At 35.4% G+C, this 23,583-nt stretch overlaps 1 protein-coding gene across 3 annotated transcripts; it reads right to left on the bottom strand.

Moving 5' to 3' along the window:
- Window positions 1-742: 742 nt before the first annotated feature.
- Window positions 743-23,231, bottom strand: LOC128857346 (transmembrane protein 94). 3 transcript variants are annotated; one of them, XM_054093060.1, is made up of 10 exons: window positions 22,829-23,231; window positions 22,020-22,653; window positions 20,880-21,606; window positions 20,637-20,796; window positions 13,812-13,908; window positions 7,131-7,929; window positions 5,566-6,812; window positions 4,232-4,355; window positions 1,529-1,778; window positions 743-1,447 (listed from the first exon to the last, which is right to left on the bottom strand). In XM_054093060.1, the coding sequence occupies exons 1-10, from the start codon at window positions 22,999-23,001 to the stop codon at window positions 1,375-1,377; spliced, it is 4,284 nt and encodes a 1,427-aa protein (XP_053949035.1). In that variant the 5' UTR covers window positions 23,002-23,231; the 3' UTR covers window positions 743-1,374. The 3 variants fall into 3 exon arrangements, with proteins under 3 accessions (XP_053949035.1, XP_053949033.1, XP_053949034.1); XM_054093058.1 differs by having other exon boundaries at window positions 5,566-7,929; XM_054093059.1 differs by having other exon boundaries at window positions 5,566-7,929; window positions 20,679-20,796.
- Between the last annotated feature and the right edge of the window lie 352 nt (window positions 23,232-23,583).

The raw sequence follows: 23,583 nt of genomic DNA, 5'->3' as shown, positions 1-23,583 counted from the left end.
TCTAATAGCGGTCGCACCTCGGCAGGCAAAGGCAAACCTCCGAGTGTATTTCTGCCATGAAAAAGCTCCTCATAAAAATATCTGCCGTTCGGAGTCGGTTTGAAACTGTAGGTCCCTCCATTTGTGGAACAACATTAAGACGCACACCATAAATAGGAGGAGGAGCTCGGCCAAACACACAAAAAGGGTGTACGCGCCTATTATACATATATATATATATATACATATATAACCCTTTAATATGTCAAAAAATGTTTAGAACGTAAATTTAAGTATTTCTTATATTAAAGATCGTAAACCGTGACGACTCTATTCTTTGGTACAGAGGTACCAAGAGGTACAGTTACGTTGTATTCAAACTTTAGGCGCGTTTTTCTCAAAACTATACTTTTTCGAATTGGCGTACACGATAACTCGAAAAGTTATTGACCGATCCCCCTGAAATTTTGTACACATTTTTTTTATGATATTACTTTCTATGCGTTTCAAGTTTGCGAATATTTTTCGAAAAAATAATTTTTTCGAAGTAAAAATAGTAGGAAAATTCGCCCCAAAATTCTTTTTTTTTAAGCATTTTATTCCGCGATTTTTTTTTTCATTTATTGTTAATTCATATCGAAATTATGACATTAATAAACAAAAAAATGTTTGGTTTTTTGTATTCAGGTCACTGACGGCGATGCTGCAATGCCAGCCGTTTAAAAAGCCCCGCTGCGACCTTCCTGGAAGAATTGAGTGTACATCCGCCATTTTAAATAATTAAAATAAAAAAAAAATTTATACTATTTTAATGTATAAATAAACTGTATGCCAATTTTGAAAAAAATATATTGACTTCTTCATTTTAAATAATTTTAATGAAAATCAGGAAAGAATATGGCCGTTTACAGGCATCTGTCCCCTTAATTGGTTTAATTTTTAATGTCAATTGAATATCGCTTTTCGGCATTAAAGGTTTTCAAAAACCTTACACTTTTTTTTCTTCTACGTAAATTCATATTTGTAAATGCATTTTGCTATACGTTAGAGAATGTTGTTAGATGGATATTCTCAGCGGCGCATTCGCATTCCGCATGCGGCACAAATGTAAGTACAAGCAAACTTTTTTTTAATCTTCTTTGATTTTTTTCCTGCAGCCCATACATTAGGCCTTGAATTGCTCATCATTTTTCTTATATTTAAATATATTTTTTATAGCCGCGCACACATGTGTACAAGGGTAGTATTTTTTTTAATTGTATTATAGTTTTTGATTTTTCGTAAATTTATGGTCTTTTTAATGCGCTTCTTGCATCGTTTTATTTTTATTTCTTTGATAACGAAATTAGTCTCTTTAGATTTTTGAATACTCAATGCTTATGATCAGTCGCAATTTTAAAACGGTGAATTCATGCCCAATTTGGTGCCAAAGTCCAGCCTCGCACGGCGTTGATAACGTGTGTTTACTCTGGTTCAAACGAGAAAAGATATTCAATATGAGATACAATCGATAAAATTCTAAATAGTAACCAATAAAAAATAAACTCACTTAATCTCTTGCCACTTGCAAATTTCTGTGATAATCAGACTTATAAAACTGCCACAGTAGAGAAAAACTATTGCTGGCCACATGCCACATACCTCGTGGTAGTAGGTGTCGTGCAGCAATATTTGCACCGCGCATATGACGACGTGCACGAGCAGCGTACAGCCGCAGGTGAAAGCCCAAATGCGATTGCGGAAGGGATTGCGCTGCCACAGCGAGTGATCGCGATGCACGAAGCAGCCAGAAATCACGACTGAAATGTTAAAATATGTATTAAAATTATATAGTCTGATATAGATATGTACTCGTATGTATGTATGTATGCATGTACAGTGGCGGACAGAATCTTAGTAGTGCTTATGGCTCATTATAGTTAAGTGGTTTTTTATCACGACAATTTTTCGCCATCTACTGTAAAAACCGTTAGATTAAGTAGTCGGCTTCAAGTTATGCAATCATTTATTAAACTTAACCTGTTGGGTTCGTTAATTTTGCATGAAATTTTAGTTGAAACGGACTTTTAGTCAGTCAAAATCTTAGTAGTGTGTGAAAAATTAATATTATCGCGACTATCTTTGTGAAAATTAAAAAAAAACAAACGGTGAAATAAGTTTATTTAATTGATCTACACTATATCAATTAAATAAACGAATGGCTAATTTTTTATTACCATATTCCTCATTCAGTAATGTCCAGAAGGAAAAATTGCACACCCGAGTAACGCGCCCTTATAAAAAAATAGATATTTTTTTTTAAATTGGCGCGTACACCCTTTTTTGGGTGTTTCTCCTTTTTGTGGTGTGCGTCTTGATGTTGTTCCACAAATGGAGGGACCTACTGTTCCACAAAAAAATTTATTGCTGATCGATTGCTCACCAACAATGATACGTAACGCCATCAAGTACATACCAAGTGGCAAAAAGCGTGGAAGAAAGCTAGCAATGTCGGCAAGAGAAGTTAAGTCTATCGTCAGATATTCAAAGCAGTTTCCATTTGCGGCTGCTACTGAGATAAAAGATGCCTTAAAAGTGTCGTCGAGTGTTGAGACTGTTCGTCGGCGTTTGCGTGACTACGACCTGGCTGCCCACAGTCCAAGAAAAGTACCGTTGTTGACAAGAACGCATGTAGAAAAGAGACTTCGATTCGCCAAAGAACATATAAATTGGTCTTCCACCAAATGGCGGAACATTTTATGGTCGGAAAAGTCGTAGATTGTCAAACAAAAACAATAAAGCATGTTGGTTCTAGCATTATGGTCTGAGCATGCTTTTCTTGGCTAGGCGTGCGACTCATTCATTGGGTTAAGGAAATGATGACTGGGGCTCATATGTTGATACAGGGTTTGATTGAGAAGTAATGAGCCTTATTTATATTATTTATTTATTAAACCTTTTGGCTTATACAACTAATATTCTTCAAAATAGGACCCTTGAGCGTCAATACACCGCTGGTAGCGGTCCTTCCACTGCAGGAAACATTTTTTAAACTCATTCCCCGGAATCGCGCTCGATTCGGCTGTCACAGTTTTTTGGATCGCCTCGATGGAGTCGAAACGCCTCTCCTTCAGTTTTCTTTTCAGGCGCGGGAACAAGAAGAAGTCCGGTTGATCGCTTGGCAGACGCTCCGCGCGGGAAGGCTCATTACTTTTCAATCAAACCCTGTATACTCAAGGACATGATGCTGCCATATGCCAGAGACGAAATGCCGCTTGTTTGGAAGTTCCAGCAAGACAACGAACCCAAACACACGTGCCAAGTTGTAAAAGATGGTTTGAGGAGAGTCAGATCAACGTAATGGAATGGCCGCCACAGTCACCAGACATAAACTCCATTGAAAATGTGTGGGTTGATGTCAAGAAGGCAGTAGCCCACGGCAAGCCAACATCTAATACGCAACTATGGGAAGCTGTAAAGAGCGCATGGGAGTCAATTTCGATTGAAAGATGCCAAAAACTTGTTGACTCAATGCAACGCCGTTGTGCTGCAATTCTAAAGAATAATGGTGATGCAACAAAATTAAATTAATTAATTTAAAAACTAAAAAAACCCCATGTAAAAATAAAAATGCAATCATCCTCATAAAAAAGTTTTGTAAACATTTTTCTTACAATTTGTTACACTACTAAGTTTTTGACTGCTCAAAATTCGCTGCAGTTTTTCTAAATAAAATTTTACCTTACTGAAATAAGATAAACGTTGAATTTTTTTTGGGATTTGTTTTGGTTGACATGTGGGCTATAAGAGGGAAAAAATAAATTTTTTTATAAAAGCGATGACACGCACTTTTTTAACCCATTCCATTTTTACGTATGTGACTACTAAGATTTTGACCGCAGCTGTATATAGTAATTAAAAAAATTAATTTAATATCAAAAAAAAATAAATTAATTTATATTTGGAAAAAAAAAAATTAATTAAAAAAAAATTATTAAAAAAAATGTTAAAAAAAAAAATTTTATTTAAATGTTAAAATATATACGAAAATTATATAGTCTGATACAGATATGTAGGTATGTATGTATATACTATAATTAAAAAAAGTTATTTAAAAAATAATAATTAAAAAAAAATTAACTTATAATTAAAAAAAAACATTTATTAAAAAAAATTTATAAAAAAAAAATTTAAAAAAAAAAATTAAAAAAAAAATGTATCAAAAAACAATGTCATTAAATAAAAATTTTATTTAAAAAAACTGTATGCTTACCAAAATGCACTAAAATGCCAAGAAATGAAAAAATGCGCGCAATATGCAGATTTATATGAAATTTTTCTTCATCAATGTCCATGAGCTCGATGGGATGGGCCATAAATGTACAATAGGCCAAAACCTGTTTTCGAATAGAAGTAATAAAAAGTAAAAGCATTAGCGTATAAAAAGTAATTAGGGCAGATGGCATTTTCTTTGCGCATAATTCATAATTTCGGGTGGCCCTGACCAGTAGTTCGGGCCCTTAAATAAAGGGTTTTCCAATAAAAGGTGTTATTTTGATATTCAAAGAAAAATGCTATTTTTTAATATAAATGATCGGATGTTTATTTCATTATAAAGAGGAAGGTGTGCCGTTAATCGTGGAAAATAACATCAGGCAAATGACCACCACGACCACGCTTACAGGACAATATCCTTTTCATGAAATTTTCCATAACCGAAGTGCAAAGTGGCTGCCCTGACCTCGATAGCCTCACGAATTCCATCTTTGAGGACTTGAATCCACTCTGGACTGTTCGCGTAGACCTTCTATTTTCCAAAGAAAAAAGTCACAAGGTGTTACATCACAAGACCTCGGTGGCCAATTGTGATCACCTCTTCGAGAGACAACACGGACCGGAAACTTTTCCCGTGAAAGATCAATGGTTTCGTTGCTTGTGTGGCACGTAGCGCCGTCTTGTTGTAAGCAAACGTTGTCCAGATTAATACCATCCAATTCTGGCCATAAATAATCGTTAATCATCTGTCCTGTTTAACACCTTACACCTGTTATTGGAAAACCCCATGATGGAAAGAATATCATCTTTCTATTATTCTTGGGAAAACCCTTACTTTATATTTTTGAGAGGAACTCAGACACCTTCAATTTTAATTGTTTTAATTATGTGAATTTTGATTCAATGATATGTCAGCGTATGGAGTTCTGCTTCTTGATGTGTATTGTTGTAACATCCTATACAATGCGTTATACGGAATGCTGATGAACCGACAGCACCCATGGCGTAAGAGTAACGTCGATTCGACTGTCGTAGGAACGTTTAGAATTAAAAAAAATGCTGTAAATTTCTATTGTTGAACAGCTGAGGTAATACTTTGGCATGATTGTAAGTCGTAGCTTCTAGATAACCCTTGGATAAATGCGGTAAATATGATGGTATCAAATATTTCATACGCCTGTTAGGAGTTGTAGAAGTGCGCCGAAGGCGAATGAAATCGTAAGAACAACCAACATATGGATTGCGTCGCTGATATGTCGTGAGCCAAAATTTACAAAACTCTCCCGAAAATTCTTACATCTAAAACTCAACTTAACTTGCATACGTACTCACCAATACCAAAATAGGCGCGATAAATTTACAGCCGTAACACCAAAGCACAAAACCAAAAACTTGCGTGTCATACTCAGTTTGTTTCTTCCCCGTTGCGCGGTTCATAATCTTCGGGTCAATATCGATGTGCGCCAGCGCTAGAGCAATCAGTGGCACCGGTATGCTCATCAAGTAGATCACCATGAGCGGCGTCAGTAGCGGTGGCAATGAAAGGCAGGCGCTCAAGATGTTAATTACGGAAAGTGCGCCAGCACAGCAAGCCCAATATTGTATACAATTCCAGAGCCCTGAAGAGAAACGACGCGATAGCTCGATAATGGCCACCAGTGACAAAGGCTCGTCACGACACACGGATATTGAACAGGCCAACGAATTCAGTAGTCGGCTGAGATAGACGGGCGACAGGGTGTTGCCAGATGCTTGCATTGGGCGCATTTGTGGCTCGTCATTCCCATAGAAGCCGCTCTCGAGCAATTCTTCGGTGGTGTAGGGCTCATGACTGCCATACTTCTCCTCGCCATTGAGATCTTTTTTAAGGCGTAGCAGGCGTAATTTATTATTAGTCAAATTGCTCTCCGTGAATGCAGCAATATCTTGGCAAACTTGCGGATATAATGGCTCCACAGCAATGCTGCAATCAGCCTGCAAGAAAATTTTCGCATTTGAATTGCTTGCCGAAGAGCCGAGGCAGACGACAATCTCTCCATACGACTGCATAATATCGAGCATTTGACGTGTCGCTTCGGGCGAGCAGTCGGTGAAAAGTGACACTTGCAACGGTACATTATCGACTTGCTCCAAATGTGGACGTATATTCTCGATGCCACGCGGCAATTTGGCACGATTCGACATATCAAAGTGTACCGGAGCGCTTTGTTCGGTGCTTTCTGTTATGATGCTCATGGAGCGACAGTTTTCATCCATGGCGGAATCCTCCGATTGGCGGTTTTCCTCTGCAACAGCATCGGCAGTAGCTTTGCTAGCATGCGCTCCTTCTGCGTCGACCCCGCCATCACCAACTAAGTGCAAGGATTGCTCTTTGTCGTTACCATCACCATAGCTGGCGCTACTGCGACGAGATGTCGGCGTTGAGCTGAGCTGCACCGCATTGTAGTCGTCGGGATTGGAGATTGCGCCAGGAGCTGATGAGCTAAGCGTTTTGGAAGACTCGAGATTGGGTGGCGGCAGCAGTCGATGCAAGTCGCTACCCTCGTCATCGGCGTCGTTGCCAGCGCCTCCAACACCTCCTGCAATGTTCGATGTATTTAGGTGCGTTTGATGAGTGTGATGCGTGCTACTAATACTACTGTTGTTGTTGTTGTTTTGGTTGCTGATGGTTGTGTTGGGGTGCATGGTGCTGCTACACTGATTCATGTTTTCAACATTATGAGGCAATGAAGTATTATTACTAGTAATGGCAGTGGTGGTCGAATTGATGGTGCTTGTGGCAGTGTTGTTGTTGTTTATGGTGATAATGGCTGTTGTGTGATCATGATTGTTCGCAATATTAGTATGCGCATCTTTGTTACCAGAGCGCATGGGCGTTTGCCCTGCCGCTGACGTACCACTAATGTTGTTAGCCTTTTCAGCATTTGCGTTTGTGGCGGCGCCAGTATTCGTCGATGCCTTATCGTCTGCTTCGTTCAACAGCGATATATGACAATTCCAACCCGATTCGAGGCCCATTTTTTCCGAGAACACACGCGAGCGTAGCTCATTTTCCTTACTGAAATGCACAAATCGTATGCAAGCGCGTTCCAGTCGCTCCACCAGCTGCACAATATCGGTCTGGGCCTGGTACTGCATCGTAACCATACCAATGAACACCTGATGGCATTGCATCTCAAAACAACCATCCACATCGTTAATGTCATCGTCTTTGCTCTCGGAGAATAGCAGCGAATCGGTGCTGATGCTGTGACTCAATTTGGCATGACCATGCCCACTCTCAAAGTCACAATGCGCACGATCTACATGTTGCATACGTATTTTTGACTCGGGTGGTAACTCGAGGTAAGCGATGGGACCGCCTGTGTGTTTTGCGCCACTTAGCGCACCATTGATGCCATGACGGAGTGGGCGATATGAAAAGGCCGTGCAGTAGGCGGTGAGTGCGCTGCGTTGATAGAAATCGAGCGCTTTTTTGCGATCCTGTGCCGACAGTGGGCGCAAATCTTTGCCATCCCAGAAATCATCACAAAAATCCATTATTATGTCGGCGGTGCCTTGCGTGAAGAGCGAAAGGTAGCCACCAGGGTTTTCGCGCATCACAACCGACAATGAGTGTGGAAAAGGCACCTTCACTTTGGATGAAAGTTGGAGTTGCCGTGCGAAGCGTATGTCACGGCGAACTACCTCCGGTTGCTGCAAAAGGCAAAAGTGAGAAATAGAAAAACAATAGAGATTATATTTGTGTTTCACATTTTTGTTTTTACTACGGTTTAATAATTTTAAATATTAATTTTGGTTTTGTGAGCTCAAGGCCAATTTATATTTCTATGGTAAAAAAAATTATAGCTGCTTTTTCGGAGATTACCACTTCTTCTACTCAGCCTAAAATTATAACTTCAGCCGGAGTTTAAGAAGCGGCGAATATTTGTACTTGATATTGATTGATTTGAAGGCGAATCGAATACAGAATTGAGAAACGAATTGTATTCATCATTCTTGGATTGATTTGAAATAAAAATTGAAGAAAGAACCACAAAAGCTTTCGAGGTTCACAATTTTCTCAGTTTGTGGCGAACTGGCTTATAATTGATTTCTTGAAAAAGGTTTCACGAAATAGCTGCTATAAATCCTACTACGTCTATATTCCAATGAGAAACTGTTAAAATACATATGTCGATTATGAATTTTTACACAACATAGAGTATGTAGCCTCCGACAAAGCTGCATATTTTCTTTTTTTTTTAATTATGACATTATTTCTACAAAACGACCGATTGTACATCAAAACATTCCGGGTGTCTAGCGGAATGCCTCTGTTCAAATGCTTTCGTTTTATTTGGAGAATACACGCATCACCTTCAAGGAAAGAAATTATAAAAAATGGAATTTTTCAGCAACTTTAAAATTGGACTTTTTGTACAGGCTCCGGCACTCGAAGTGTAACCAACTTCCGACCGCTCGCGCAGCTGATGCACGGGCATCAGCTTTCTGTTAGTTGGCTAAATGACAGTCCAGAGCATTGTTTACAAGCGCACGGAAGCGGAGAGTAAACGCGAAAAAAGAAAATCAGTAATGGATTTCAAACGTAATAGTGTGATTGCATTATACCTATTTGGCTGGATATCATCATCAGCGCTTGTTCGTGAGCTCGAACACCTTAATATAAATAAAGTTTTTGTTTATCGCACCATTACTCATCTGGTAGCATCGCAAAACGTCAACGAGGTGGTCATCAAAAGACCGCAACAGCACGTAAAATGGTACAAAAAAATGAAGAAGTGACTTGAGCGAAATCCCCGACGAAGTGCCAATCAAATGGCGAAAGAACTGAAAATATCTGACCGTAGCATCCGCCGCATACTGAAAATGATTTCAAAGTCAAGTGTTACAAGACCCAAAAGGCGTATGATCTCACACCAAAGCAGGAACAAGTCTGACTTGAGAAAGCGAAGGAGTTGCTTCGCTTGGCCTAAAGCGGTCCGAACATTGTGTTTTCTGACGAGAAAGATTTTCAAATTGCGCAATTCGTAAACTGCCAAAACGTTTATTTGACTGACCGTTCATACGAGAATTTGAGTCACCGATTGGCCAGCAGGAGGCAGCACCCCTGACTTGGGCCGCTGTAATCACAGATGGGCGCTCTCAAATCGTTTTCATCGAACCTGGTGTCAAGGTAAATGTGAAAATAAAAAACAGCGTTACGAACTTCATAACGTCCACACAATGGCTCTCAAATTCACCAGGCGCGAGTTCAAAGCATTATTCTCTTTGGGCCATTTTGAAGAGCAAAGACCGAACTAAAAGACTCATAAGTCTCGAGGCGCTGAAAAAAAGCCATTGTTCGCGAGTGGCCAAAATACCTGAGAGTCACATTCGGACAGCTTGCGAATCGTTTCTGGACCGTCTCAAGGCCATAGTCAAGGCAAAAGCAAAATTATTCTTAATTTCGTATTATTTCCACACATTTTTTACTTTGAATTGAATAAAAGAAATTTTCCATACCAAATGTATGGTTTTTTTTAATTAGTTACACTTCGAGTGCCAGACCCTGTACTAGAAGTTAGTGGGCTACAAAACTGCATGCCAACATTTTTTCTAGGAATTTTAATTAAAACCCGTTGCCGCATTTTTATATTTTTTTTTAATGAAATTTGAAAGTTGAAAATTTTTATTTTAAATGTTTCACTTTTTTTTATCAATTTACAATCTTGCATAATCTACAAAATTTTTGCAAATATTTGCCACTATATTTGATGCATAATACAACTATTAAAAAAAATGACTGCCGAGTACGTCATATTAAGAAAAAGAAAACATAAAATGCTTGTGTATTTTACATAAATGAATTTAAATAATTGGTAAAATTAATAAGTGTGAGACGAAGAGAATAGGTAAATCATCGCGTCGAGAGGCGAGCACCAATGACTTTGTTCGTACAGAGTAAAAAGAAAAAGTAAGTAAATCGCAGTGGTATGACCAGATATAAAAAGTCTGCAAAAATAAGGAAATGTGGGGTTTAGATAAAAGTTTTTCCTTAATACTCTAGTCCACTAACCTAATTTGTCCTTTTGATAGCTTTCAATTTTGCGATGAAATTAAGACTAAGAAAAAGATTCAACATTTGAAGCATTCCAACAATAGCAAAAACATGTTGAAAAAATTGCAAATGGTTGGCCAGTATTAGACCGTTAACCGGCTCTCAGCGAATTTGAAGGAACCTGCTGATTGGTTCACGTCATCGGGGTCAAGACAACGGTTTGCTTACGAAAAACTGAGATTGTGTTAGTGATATACGAAAAAAAAAAATCAGCAAAGTATTCGCTTATTTGTCTTCTTTGCTATCTGAACAATGACTGATTGGTGTGTGAATACATCTAAAATGAACTCGGGTGACGAATCGCCTACGACGTGGCGACCGAAGCCCCCTCACAACTTTGTTTTTCACCATAGTTATTGGCCAAACCTTGTAAATCGATCATTCCTCTGATTGGACGAGTGTGTGAATACGTGTGAAATGAACGGGCAGAAGTTATGCTGCCGAGTACTCGGTGACGTGACAGCCGAAGTTACTTCCCCAATTTCGTTTTTCCCCATAGCTGATTGGCCAATCCTGGTAATCTATCATCCTTGATATCAAATACGTCTATACTTGGAACAACCGAATTTTTGATTTTTGTCCGCTCAGAAAGCAATCCTACGGTAAACGTACATATGTAGATATATGCAAATATTTATGCATGTATTTTTATGTACGCATAAATGTAGCTCTTTTGATGTTTTGGTAATATTTTGATTCGGAATTTTTATAAAATATTTTATGGTACTAACACATGGGCTAAAAAGTGCCGGGCCGAACACATAGTTTTATTGCATTTATCTCTTTTTTAGTTAGTATTAACCTTAAAAAGGCAGTTGTTAGTTGTGAGTCGTCGTAGAGACACCGATGATGCACAATGCAAAGCACGTCCAAATGAGGCGGTAATACCAGAAAACATAACAAAAATCCAACAATTCGATTTGAATGGTCGAAAGTGAAGATGCGTGAGTTGGCTGACATCCTGAAGATATCAAAAGATCGCATTGGCTTTATATTGCATGAGCATTTGACTATGTGAAAGCTTTGTACAAAGTGGTAATTGTTGACCACAAATAAGTTAGTCACAAGTCAATGAACACCATAGCAAAACTACATGAATTGAACTTCTAATTGCTCCCACATCCACCGTATTCGCCAGATTTGGCTCACAGGGACTACTGGCCGTTCGCAGACCTAAAAAAAATGCTTGTCGGTACGAAATTTCACTCGAATGAGGAGGTTATCGCTGAAACTGAGGCCTACTATATATTGAGGCAAAAGATAAATCGTTCTACAAAATGGTATTGAAATGCGGCGCTGGAATGATTGTGTTGTTCTTAAAGGGACCCCGTTGGACTAGAAATTTCAAAAAATCAATGTTTTGTTTTTCGATATTTCGAAAGTATAGTATATACATACATATGGAATATACTGTGAAATTTTCATGCGGAACTTCCCAATATTATAGCTTCTACAGCCCATTAGCTAGGTACAGAGCGGTCCGCGCGCTCCTGTACTTCAAGCTTTAAACTCATTTATCTCGAATCGACTTTTTTCGGCCTGGTGCTATCAAACCAAAAAAAAAACACTAGTCAACCGAATCGTCTGAAATTTTAATATGTTTAATGGCTATCGCCCGTACTAGCATCATATTATTATTTCAATTATTTCGTATTTTTTTATAAAAAACTAAAATAACACCGATTTTTAGAGTATCAAATTCAAAACCGCGGCATTTTGTCAATTTTGTTTTTGTTCTATCAGGTCTGTCCATAAGTTCGTGCGTTTTTTAAAGGTGGTTTTCAATTTAATAAAAAAGATGTTTAAAGTATTCATTAATCAATAATATATTTTCCTTCATTTTTTACAATGTCTTTCCAACGTTTAGGCAAATTTTTAATTCCCTGCCCAAAAAATGGTTTGCCCTTGGAACCAAAATAAGCTTCGATATCCCTTTTTATAGCGTCTTTTGAGGAGTAGTTCTTGTTACTCATACGGGATTGAAGTCCACGGAAAAGGTGATAATCACAAGGTGCAATATCCGAGCTCGTTCAGCTTGCCTAATGTTTGCCTTGCGGTATGAGGTCCTGCGTTGTCGTGGTGGAACAAAACTTTGCGTCTATTCACAAAAGACGGTCGATTTTTGTTAAGTGCCTCCCTCATTCAGGTTTGATAGCTGATGGGAATAATAATCAGCAGTTATCGCCTGGTTTGGCTCCAGAAGTACATAATAAACAATACCGGCCATATCCCACCAAATAGACAGGAGAATCTTCTTGGGGTGAAGGCCATTTCTAGGGGTCAGTTCTGGTGTTTCATCTTGATCTAACCATTGGGGTTTGCGAACAGCATTATGTTAAAGGACCCATTTTTAATCACCAGTAACGATACGGTTCAAAAAGCTTTCATTTTCAAGCCGTTGCAGTAGCTGAGAACACACATTCACTCTCTGCTGAAGGATGGCGACGGAAAGTCTATGCGGAAACCATTTTCCCAGCTTTGAAACCTTTCCCAACTGAACCAGGTGCCTGTGAGCTGTTCCATGCGATGAATTTAACCTCTGAGCTATCATATCGACTGTCAAATTTGGCTCAGCTTCCACGGGTACGAGCAAGGCGTCGGAGTTAAAGACTTCAGGACGACCAGCGCGCGGGGCATCCTCCACGTCGCAGTTACCACTTCGGAATTTTGAAAACCACTTTTGCGCAGTCTTTACATTCATGGTATCCTCTCCATGAACAGTGTTTATTTCTGCAGCAGCGTTTTTAACTTTTTTACACTTCCTGAAATACCCTAAATTTTCGAGCTTTAGACCACCGGAACCCCTTAATGGAAATTACATTGATGAATAAAGCAAATTTTGAACAAAAAAAAGTGTTTTCTTTATTAGGCCCGGGACTTTTCAGCCAATGTGTTATTAAGAATTATTTTATTTTAATATTTATCTCATTATAATAATATCTCAAATTAATAAAATTTGTCGCCCACCAGGCGATATTCCAAATGTTGTACTTATAAAAACAAAACCCCTCATAGGCGTAGAAGCAGCTGCACGCCCAACACGAAAACCGTTATTCTCAAACATTCCAAAATGTTCTTTAATACAGCAAAAACGATTTCATTCATTCTTACTCAATGCTGACACTTATTCAACGCTGACAAAAATCACGCCCATCTCCCAACATTTAAGATTTTAATGAGTTAAGTTTCAAATGAAGTTAGCTGCAATTTGAAGTGGGAGAAGTCGGTGAAAAACTGCACCCACCGGTCATATCGCGGTAATTTTACAGTTACAAAACAAAAGCGATTTCTGCCCTAAGGCAGCACAGATTAGCAATGAAACCAGCGCAAATAACATGACTACCAATTTTGGGGAATGGAGGGTGCACGGCACATTATTTAAAAAGAAAGGTTTAATTAAAATAAAAACATGCACTCTAACTTAGACTCTTCCATACTTCTTATTTATAATTTATTAAAAAAGAAAGTCGCTACTCACCAAATGCCTGTAGGAAGCAAGCTGACCCTCGAGCGAAAAACGATCTGTGGCGTGATCGGTAAAACCGATTTGTTTGGCCAATTCACAGAGACAACGTCTGACCGCCAATTCAAGTTGTATTTATAAAATTAGAAATTAGTAACTGATTTGAATATTTAGATTTTTTTATTGTTGCATGTGAAGTGATGAGCAGTAGGTTTAAGCATTGAAATATGTCTTGTAATTTTGTTCCTTGTATATGGAAATATATGTGCTAATAGATGTTTACTACACATAAGTACATGGAACAGCGTTAAAAGTAAAATTAGTGTACTAGTATAATTAAAAAATAAAACTATAAAAAGTAAATGTTTTCATGTAAAAATTTGTAAATACACAAACACTTAGATAGTCGACGGGCATCATACGAAGCTATGATCACAAATGGATTTTGTATGGCGATTTGTATAAGTATGCAAGTCCAATATGTGATAATACAGGTGGCGCAAAATTAATCAACCAATCTTTTTTTTAATAACTCTTTTACTAAATAAACTATAAAACTGATTTTGAACGATGTACATTTTTCCGCGCTCAATTGCTTGTTTGTTGTATACTGTAGCTGTATAGGTCAAGTCAGACTGATTAGTTTTGTGCCACCTTGTACAATTTTAAAGACACAAATATAGTAAAATACATAGTAACAATTTAGCACCGAAAGCCAATAGAGAAACAACACGGAATTTAGGAACAAGCCAATAAATGATTGTGCAATTAGCGCTAGAAGTGTATCAAGTCGAAAAGTAAAAACAAACAAAAAAATTTTGAAAAAAAAAAATATACATATATTTTTTTGGGAGACGGTTTCATTCTGGATAAGTAGTTTAAGTAACGTCTTGATTTTTTAAATGAAGAACCTTTCAAGAATATTCTGTGAAAATTTTAGATGAATAGGAGCAAAACTTACAAAGATACAGCCATGTAAGTGTTGCTACCTACTCTGATTTTTTTTGTATTTAAAACTTTAAAGCGTTTTTCCCACAACTTATGTTTTCAAAGTCGGTGCCCCTCATAACTTTGAAACTACTGCGCCGATCCTTTTGAAATTTTGAACACTTTTTCTGTAGATGTTTTACAAGGTAACGCCGAAGAGTTTTTTTTTTCGAATTTTTTGATACTTTTGTTTTTACGGTAACTAATTCACCGATTTTTTACGCGAAAATCGTGTTTTTGACTTTAACGTGTTCCCAAAAATCGAAAAATTTTTAATTTCAAAAAACCCTCGGCGTTACCCGGAGAAAACGATTATCTAACGAAATAACTTTGGTTTTTTGATTTCAGATGATTTAACACCGAGTTATGAGGGGCACCGCAAAACTACTTTTTTTGAGATGCGTCCGAATAATTTCTGCCATTGCCGTATTTTTAAATATTTTTGGATGAAAATTTCACAAAATATACTTCAAATGCTATAGTTTTATGTAGTAAAAGATTTGACGAATAAATTTTAACTGTGTCATCAAAAAAAAAAATCATAAAAATGTGCCTTTTTTTCCATGAATTAACGTTTTTTTTTAATCCTGGGTTGGACAACCGGGTCTGGCTTTTTCAATCTGTTCGAGGATCCTTTTTAAAAGATTATATCTATAAATTGATAGAAAGTTAAATTTTAGGAAGCTACCTGGAAGCTCAACTCGTTGGGTATAATAGAAATAGGCTAAATTCATGTCCAAAGTCGAAAAAGTCGGGTGCCCAACGGAGGGTTAAGTAGGGACATTTCTATTTCTCCTAAATCTGCGGGACCACATTGACAGCAATTTCTAGTAAATTCGATAAAAAAGGCTTTAATCTTCATGAAAAGGTCTCACATGCAAAGGTTTCATGTTGAAATAATTAATTTTTATTGTAAGGAAAAAAAAGGAATTATCAAAATTAACACGCAGAATTTTTTTCTTTCCGTTTTTATAGCTTACCTTGAACTTTTCTAAAAATTCTGATTAAAAAGTTTGAAATTTTGATGAAAATTTGTTGAATTTGTGAAACCTTGAGTTAAATGATTTTTGTTGTATATAAACAAAAAAGTAAAAACAAAGTGAAATATAAAAAAAACAAAACCTGGGAAAATATTGCTGCACTACCCGCTGTAGATAGCGGTCGCCTTTCGACAGGGAATGGCAAACCTCCGAGTGTATTTCTGCTACGAAAAAGTTTCTCATAAAAACCAATATGACACTTACAGCCGAAATCAAACTTTAGGTCAAGTCAACATAAAAATGCATACGACGAATTGGAGCAGAAGTTCGGCCTAAACGTGTGTCGAGACTTTGTGCGTCCCTTGTATATAAAAGTGTATGCACGCGCACAGCATTGTTGCATATTTACAAATAATATAGAAAACATAAATAAGCTACAATAAAATAATAATTGTATCGGGTGTTTTTTTGGGCTGCATGAGAACTATCGATATTTTTAACTATGGTTTGACAGCTGAGAATGGCAAACTGTGTTGACATTTTTGTTCAGTATGGTTTGGTAAATCATCATGAATCGTTTAAAGCCAGAATACGCTTCAAAATTGTGGAAATTTATATTAAAAAAAAAAAAAATAAATGAATAAAATAAATCGCGAACAATTCATAGAGTACTGGCGACATAATCGGTGCTTATTTCTGTCGAAATGAGGAAGGAGCTGACGTTACGGTGAATGGCGAGCGCTATCGAGTCATGATGACTGAATTTTTGTTTCCAAAAATTAATCAGCTCAACATTGACATTTGATCTCCATACAGCGCAATTAACAATCGATTTATTGCAATATTCAAGCCACTCCTAGACGCGGGCGACAAGATAAATCAACATGAAAAACCCATAAAAAAAAATAAATAAAACAAAATAAAAAAAGACAAATTAAAAACAAAAAAACCATTAAATTAAAAATCGATAAAAATAATAAATAAAAATAAATTATAAACAGATAACAAAATATTAAATAAATAAATAATAGAAAATGAACTAAAAAATTAATAACAAAATAAAATAAAATTTGATAAAAACAAGCGAAAAAGTTAATAAAAATAAATAAATAAATACAAAAAAATTAAATAAAATTAAATTTAAAAAAATATATATAATAAAAAAAACTAATAAATAAAACAAATAAATAAAAATAAGAAAACATAAATAAAGAAATTAAACAAAAAATTAAAAATAAAACAAAAAGTAATTAAATTAAAAATTGATAAAAATAATAAGTAAAAATATAAAAAACAAAAAAAATTATAAATAGATAACAAGATATTAAATAAAAAATAATAATAAAAAATTAAGTAAAAAATAAATAAAAAAATTAAATAAAAATTTGATAAACACAAATGAAAACGTTAATAAAAATAATTAAAGAAATACAAAAAAAAAAAAAATGAAATGAAATGAAATAAAAAAAAAATATAATAAAAAATTAATTAATTAAAAAATTAAATAAAAATAAAAATTTATGAAAATAAATAAAAAAAAAACAAAAAACAATTAAATTAAAAATTGATAAAAATAATAAGTAACAATATTAAAAAAAGTATAAAAAGATTACAAAATATTAAATAAAAATAATAATAAAAAAATATGTAAAAAATAAATAAAAAAATAAAATAAAAATTTGATAAAAACAAATGAAAAAGTTAATAAAAATAATTAAATAAATACAAAAAAAATTAAAGAAAATGAAATTAAATTAAAAAAATATATATAATAAAAAAAGTAAATAAAAATAAAAAAACATAAATAAAGAAAATAAATAAAAAATTACAAATAAAACAAAAAACAATTAAATTAAAAATTGATATAAATAATAAGCAACAATATTACAAAAAAAGTATTGTATAAAAAGACTACAAAATATTAAGTAAAAAATAATAAACAATAAGTAAAAAATAAATAAAAAAAAAATAAAATAATAATTTGATAAAGACGTGAAAAAGTTATAATAAAAATTAATAAATAAATACCAAAAAAAATTAAATCAAATGAAATTAAATAAAAAGAAACTAAATAAAAAATATTAATAAAAGAAAGTTAAATAACAAAAAAATAATAAATAAAAAAAAATTATAAAAAAATTAAATAAAAAGAAATTAAATAAAGTAATTAATAAAAGAAACTTAAGAAAGAAGAAACAAAATTAATAAAACAAATTAATAAAAAAATAAAAAGAACTTATAAAAAAAATAATAATTTAAATTAAATTAAAATTGAATAAAAACCAAGTTAATAAAAATAAATAAATGAATATAAAAAAAAAAATTAATAAATAAAAATTGGATAAAAAAAATAAATAAAAAAAAGTAAATAAAAAAATTGGCTGGAATTTAGAACAATGTATATTTTGGAATTTCTGGCAAACTATAATGTTTTTTTTAATGAAACTTGGCGGAGATGTTAGTGAGGTGTTAAGGAACACTCTTTATAACTTTAAATTATTCGGGAAATAATAATTTTTTAATTATTTACATTCAAAATGCCCTCGGGAACTTCACTATAATTTGCCACATTACACTCTATATTTTTTAACATTTCACTAAAATTCACCAAATATACACTCCCACGCGTGTTTTTACCGATTTTTATGCTAATATTCTAATTATATCTATTAAAATTAAATGCAAATTCATTTCCCTATGCAATCACATTCCAATTTTAAGGGCGAACAAGAAGAAGATTGGAATTACAACAGTATGGTGTTGCCGGATGCCTGCAAATGAAAACAAAAATTAAGTACTTGAGTTTAGTGTTAATGATGGGAATGGGGGTTATTGTGCTTGCTTACTACATACACGCATATGACGTTTTAATTTTGGGTTCAATGGTTTTAACACGGAAAGGAGTTTTACGCAAAAATACTGTGCATTGCGTAGCCGGAGTTGGACTGATGAGGGTTATTTTTTTGAAGCGCGGCCGAAGGCCGCCCACGCGAAAAGGAGTTCTACGCAAAAATACTGTGGATTGCGTAGCCGGAGTTGGACTGATGAGGGTTATTTTTTTGAAGCGCGGCCGAAGGCCGCCCACGCGAAAAGAAGTTCTACGCAAAAATACTGTGGATTGCGTAGCCGGAGTTGGACTGATGAGGGTTATTTTTTTGAAGCGCGGCCGAAGGCCGCCCACGCGAAAAGGAGTTCTACGCAAAAATACTGTGGATTGCGTAGACGGAGTTGGACTGATGAGGGTTATTTTTTTGAAGCGCGGCCGAAGGCCGCCCACGCGAAAAGGAGTTCTACGCAAAAATACTGTGGATTGCGTAGCCGGAGTTGGACTGATGAGGGTTATTTTTTTGAAGCGCGGCCGAAGGAGTTCCACGCAAAAATACTGTGTTAATTAATTTAATTTAATTTTAATTACTTTATTATTTTTTGTGATACGCTTAATATCATTGTTTTTAAGTTTAAATGAGTTGTATGTTTTTATTTTCAAAATTATTTCTCAACTTTAAATTACAGCAAAAAATACTGCAGTTTTACAATGAACCTTCCACTGAACAGCCCTGCGTGCGAACTTCGTTTTCATTTCAGGTGTATGGCAACACCAACTTTTCGCTAAATTATAGAACTTTAACATTAAATTACTTAAAAACTATAAGCCTCCGGCAGGTTCTGTTTTCAGTTTTAAGATGGGAATACACCCCTCTATCACCCCCTTTTTACCGTTTTTTCCAAAGCGATATACATTATACTAAATTTTAGCCAAAAAATTTATAAAAATTATTAAATAAAAAAGTAAATAAAAAGAGGTTAAATAAAGAAAATAATAAAAGTATGTTAAGAAAAAAGGAAATCATTTAATAAAACAAATTAATTTTTTAAATAATAAATACAAATTCTAATTCATTCCAACAATATTTCTATTTCGTATTATCATTTTAAGTTCTCAAGCTTTTAAGAAAACACCCGATACATAAACGAAATTATAAAATGAAACAAGTAAAATAAGTTATTACAAAATTAACTTTTGAATATAGAAAGCAATTATTTACGCCAGAAAGGTTTACGTAGGTACAAAATAAAGTGTGCAAATTAGAAAATTTTGAAAAATTTCATGCTCAATATTTAATTTCTTAATAACACAAAAAGCTATTTATAAATTGTATATGAAAAAGTTAGGTTATATTCGGTGCAAGTAAACCTGCTGTTGTTGCGTTAAAGACTTCAGCGTAGCTTTTTGTATGAGTACAAAAGTTTTTTCGTTAATAAAAACAAATTCCTATGCAAATTAGTAATTAAACGCGTATACAAAGTAATTGAAAAAGGTAATAATTCAAAAACCAAAATTGTTGTAATTTGTTTTTTTTTCGTTTTGTTACTGTTGTTTCATGGTTAAGCGCGTTAGTGTAGTGCAGTAGAAAATAGCTTCGCATCTTACATGAATTCAAATAATTCTTACTATTTCGCTCTCACATAATTATGCAGTGATTCAATTCGGTTTACATATACTCGTATGTATGTACATATGTGAGTATGCAGGCTCATTAAGAGGCAGTATGTAGCACGATTTTTGCTGTTTGCCTTATTACAGTGCGCATAGAAAATTTGTTTTTGATAATTTGGAATTTTGCGTTTCTTTTTTTTTTTTTTGCTTTACAACTGATGCTGTAATTTTCTCGCTTAATATTTGTGCAAAATACAAAGTGGTTTGAATGTAATAAAAATATCGAGAAAATTAAATTTGGTCATAGAATAGAGTTTAGAAGAAAATTCGTTCATAATTGTAGATAAATATATGAAAAAATTAAAATTATTCCAATAGTAAAACCAAAAATATTCAACCAAAAGAAAAGGCAAGCATCGAAAATGAACTACGTACCCATGCAAAAAGCTAGTCAAACTGGAGTCAACGATGGCATACCGATTTGTGACGGGCACTAAATCTTTATCCAGCATTGCCACAGCGGTTACATGCCCACAGAATTGCGCGTAATGTGCGTGTGTCAAGGGCGAGCACGTGTTTAGTAGTATTGCGAGACCTGAAAATAGTTAATCGCATAATAAAAATTATTACCAATTTGTCTGTTTTTAGGCATACAAATATGTTTGTATATGTACGTACCTAATGGTTTAAGAGATTTAATATGCGACTTCCACTCATGATCATCGAACTCCAAACGGAACGGGCAATGCTGATCATGTGTAAGATCCAGAACTTCGGCCACAATGCCGCCATCCTTGCTTTCGGCCTGACTCGTTCGATTGCTTTCCGTATTCAACGTAGAACAACTAGTGCTGCGCTCATCTAAGTGTTCGTCGTCAGTATCGTGTAAAAAGAACACTTTTTCAGCCGTCGGATTTGGCCATGAAAGTATGCCTTTCTTATCTATGCAACAAAGGGCAGTGATGGAACCCAAAACTTGTACCAAATTCGATGAACGCGGTAGCAATTCACTATCACCATTCCATAGCTGCCACCAATTGCGGAAGACATTTGAACGTAGTAACGAAATATTCTCATAGTCAAAGGTGGGAGTGTCCAAGTCTTCTTCGAATGACTTTTCGGAGTCCTTAGTGATAAGCACTTGTGGTATTTTGAGAAAACACTGTAGTCTGGCAACACCCCACAAATTCATCGATATCCACATGATGGGGAAAATGAGTGGAAGTAGTGGTATTACCGCGGCAGCTGGGGTCTCCAGAAAAACATATTTCCAGTAATGCTGTTCGTCGGAATGGCGCCCCGCACTGGGCGAGCTGCTCAAACCATTTATGCGTAGTAAGCCGGCGAAAAGTGTTAAACAAAGAGCACATATGAAGCCCCATTGTTGGATGTATTTCGTCACCAGCTGCAGGTTATGAAAAATTATTATTTATTTATTTACAGGATAAGAAAATTAAAAATAGATTTTTTAAATAAAAAAAATAAAATATAAGGCCGCGAAAGGCAAATGAATAAAAAAAATATTTATTTTTTGTATTTATAAATAATTCAAAGGCGATCCTCTGATTGAAAATTGGCTACCCAGGAATGCAGATTGAATTGAAGTTATTATTCGCTTAGTTGAAATATAGCCACTGGTGTTGTTTGAAGCTGTCTAAGAAGTAATCGACTAATTTGAATGACTCTAAGCCAACGTTAACTCAATATACACTTCAAATCATTTTCGTCGAGTTATTTGCAGTTGTCATAAGTAATTTGCCGTAATTTAATTATCACATTTGCACAAAATAAACCGAAAGTATTATTTATTCTACCCACCAAATAACGCTGCTGATTATAAATCGTTGATGGTCGTTTTAAAGCGTTCTCCAAAATGACACGCAAGTTATCCAAAAACGGCGTCGTCTGTAAGCTGCACACCAAATCGGGTAGCGGTGCTCTCGCCAATGGACGCACTGGCGGATCATTCACCTGTGTTGGGCCATATATTTCATGCATTTCAAATGTGCGCTTGCCATTCACTTCCGTACATGGACCGGGAGTGATATGACCCGGACGTAGCACGATGTGATCGCCCCGCACTAGGAGCGCCCACGGAAGATTCACAATATTACCATCGCGATACGTCCACTGCAATGACACGCATGGCGAAATTGGACAACAAAGATGTGGATAATTGCATGGTTGCCACTCGCCACATAGATCCCGTTCAGCGAGTTTTATATCGGCGAGTGCCTGACGTGTCTTGCGGTAGATTTCGGTGCGACGTAAATTGTTCTCGCGCACCACCACGCACAAATCTAATGATAAGATAGCCGCAACACAGATCGCAGCCAGATACGCGTCGCCAATTAGTAGAGCAATCATGGTGAATAGTGTGGCAGTGATTGCAGGCCATCCCAATGGTGTATCGCTGGGCTTTACGAACGCCGAACGCAGTCTCCGATAGAAGCTGCAATGAACAACAACAAGCAAATTTGGAATGAGTCCAAATATTATTAATAATTAAGTATGCAAACAGAATAACAATATGTACATACATAAATAACACTCTTGACTAGACTAGACTAAGTCACACATGTATACATACACACATGTACATACATATATACTGCTTTGCCACTTACCTCTCCTTGGCGTAGGTGGCCTCATGCTCACGCAACAATTTTTCGATATCATCGTGCAGACGCGCTAATGCAACTCGAGTAGTTAGGCCATAATTGAGTTTCTCATGGGAAGTTCCTTCACCGGTCGCATTGGCGTTTTCAATTGCCGCATTTCGTTGTAACTTCCCGGACATCGTTTCTACTATCTGATTTGCCTAGCGTTTACATTGAACGCTGCTGCAAACTGGAATTCCTTTTTCGTTTGTTTTGCTGTGGTCTTTGGCCTTTTTTATCAGTCACATACTTTACTGTGATTGCATTTGTTAGCGCATTTTTCGGCAATTTACTTTTGCACTCCTTTTCCAAACACAAATAACTTGAAATTCGCTCACGATAAGTGATGAGAACAAATTAAAGTCAATGGGCTTCCCAAACGTCATTGCAATATTAATCAGCTGGTAGCGTTCTCTTATCACTAATTCAGAGTTGCCATGTAACATCGTGATGAATAATTGGCAGCGATTTCTATGGTGAATTTTTCGAGCGGTAAATATTATTTTTATTATTATTGGTTGCTACGCGCCGGGCTTGGGCGCATAGTGGCGAGATCAATAAATATACTCTGCAATTTTGAAAATATAATACGAGTTTAATGCTCTTGATCACAATATTTCACAAATTTTGTTGAAACAAAAGCAGGAAAAGCATTAGTTAGTTCTGTTTTTCTCAATCGATATTTTCAAATTATTGTTGAAATGTCACATATTTGAATTTTC

The sequence above is a fragment of the Anastrepha ludens genome, chromosome 3 (assembly GCF_028408465.1).
Source record: "Anastrepha ludens isolate Willacy chromosome 3, idAnaLude1.1, whole genome shotgun sequence".
Taxonomy (NCBI): Eukaryota; Metazoa; Arthropoda; class Insecta; order Diptera; family Tephritidae; genus Anastrepha; species Anastrepha ludens.
This window is presented reverse-complemented; position numbering and strand designations above follow the sequence as displayed.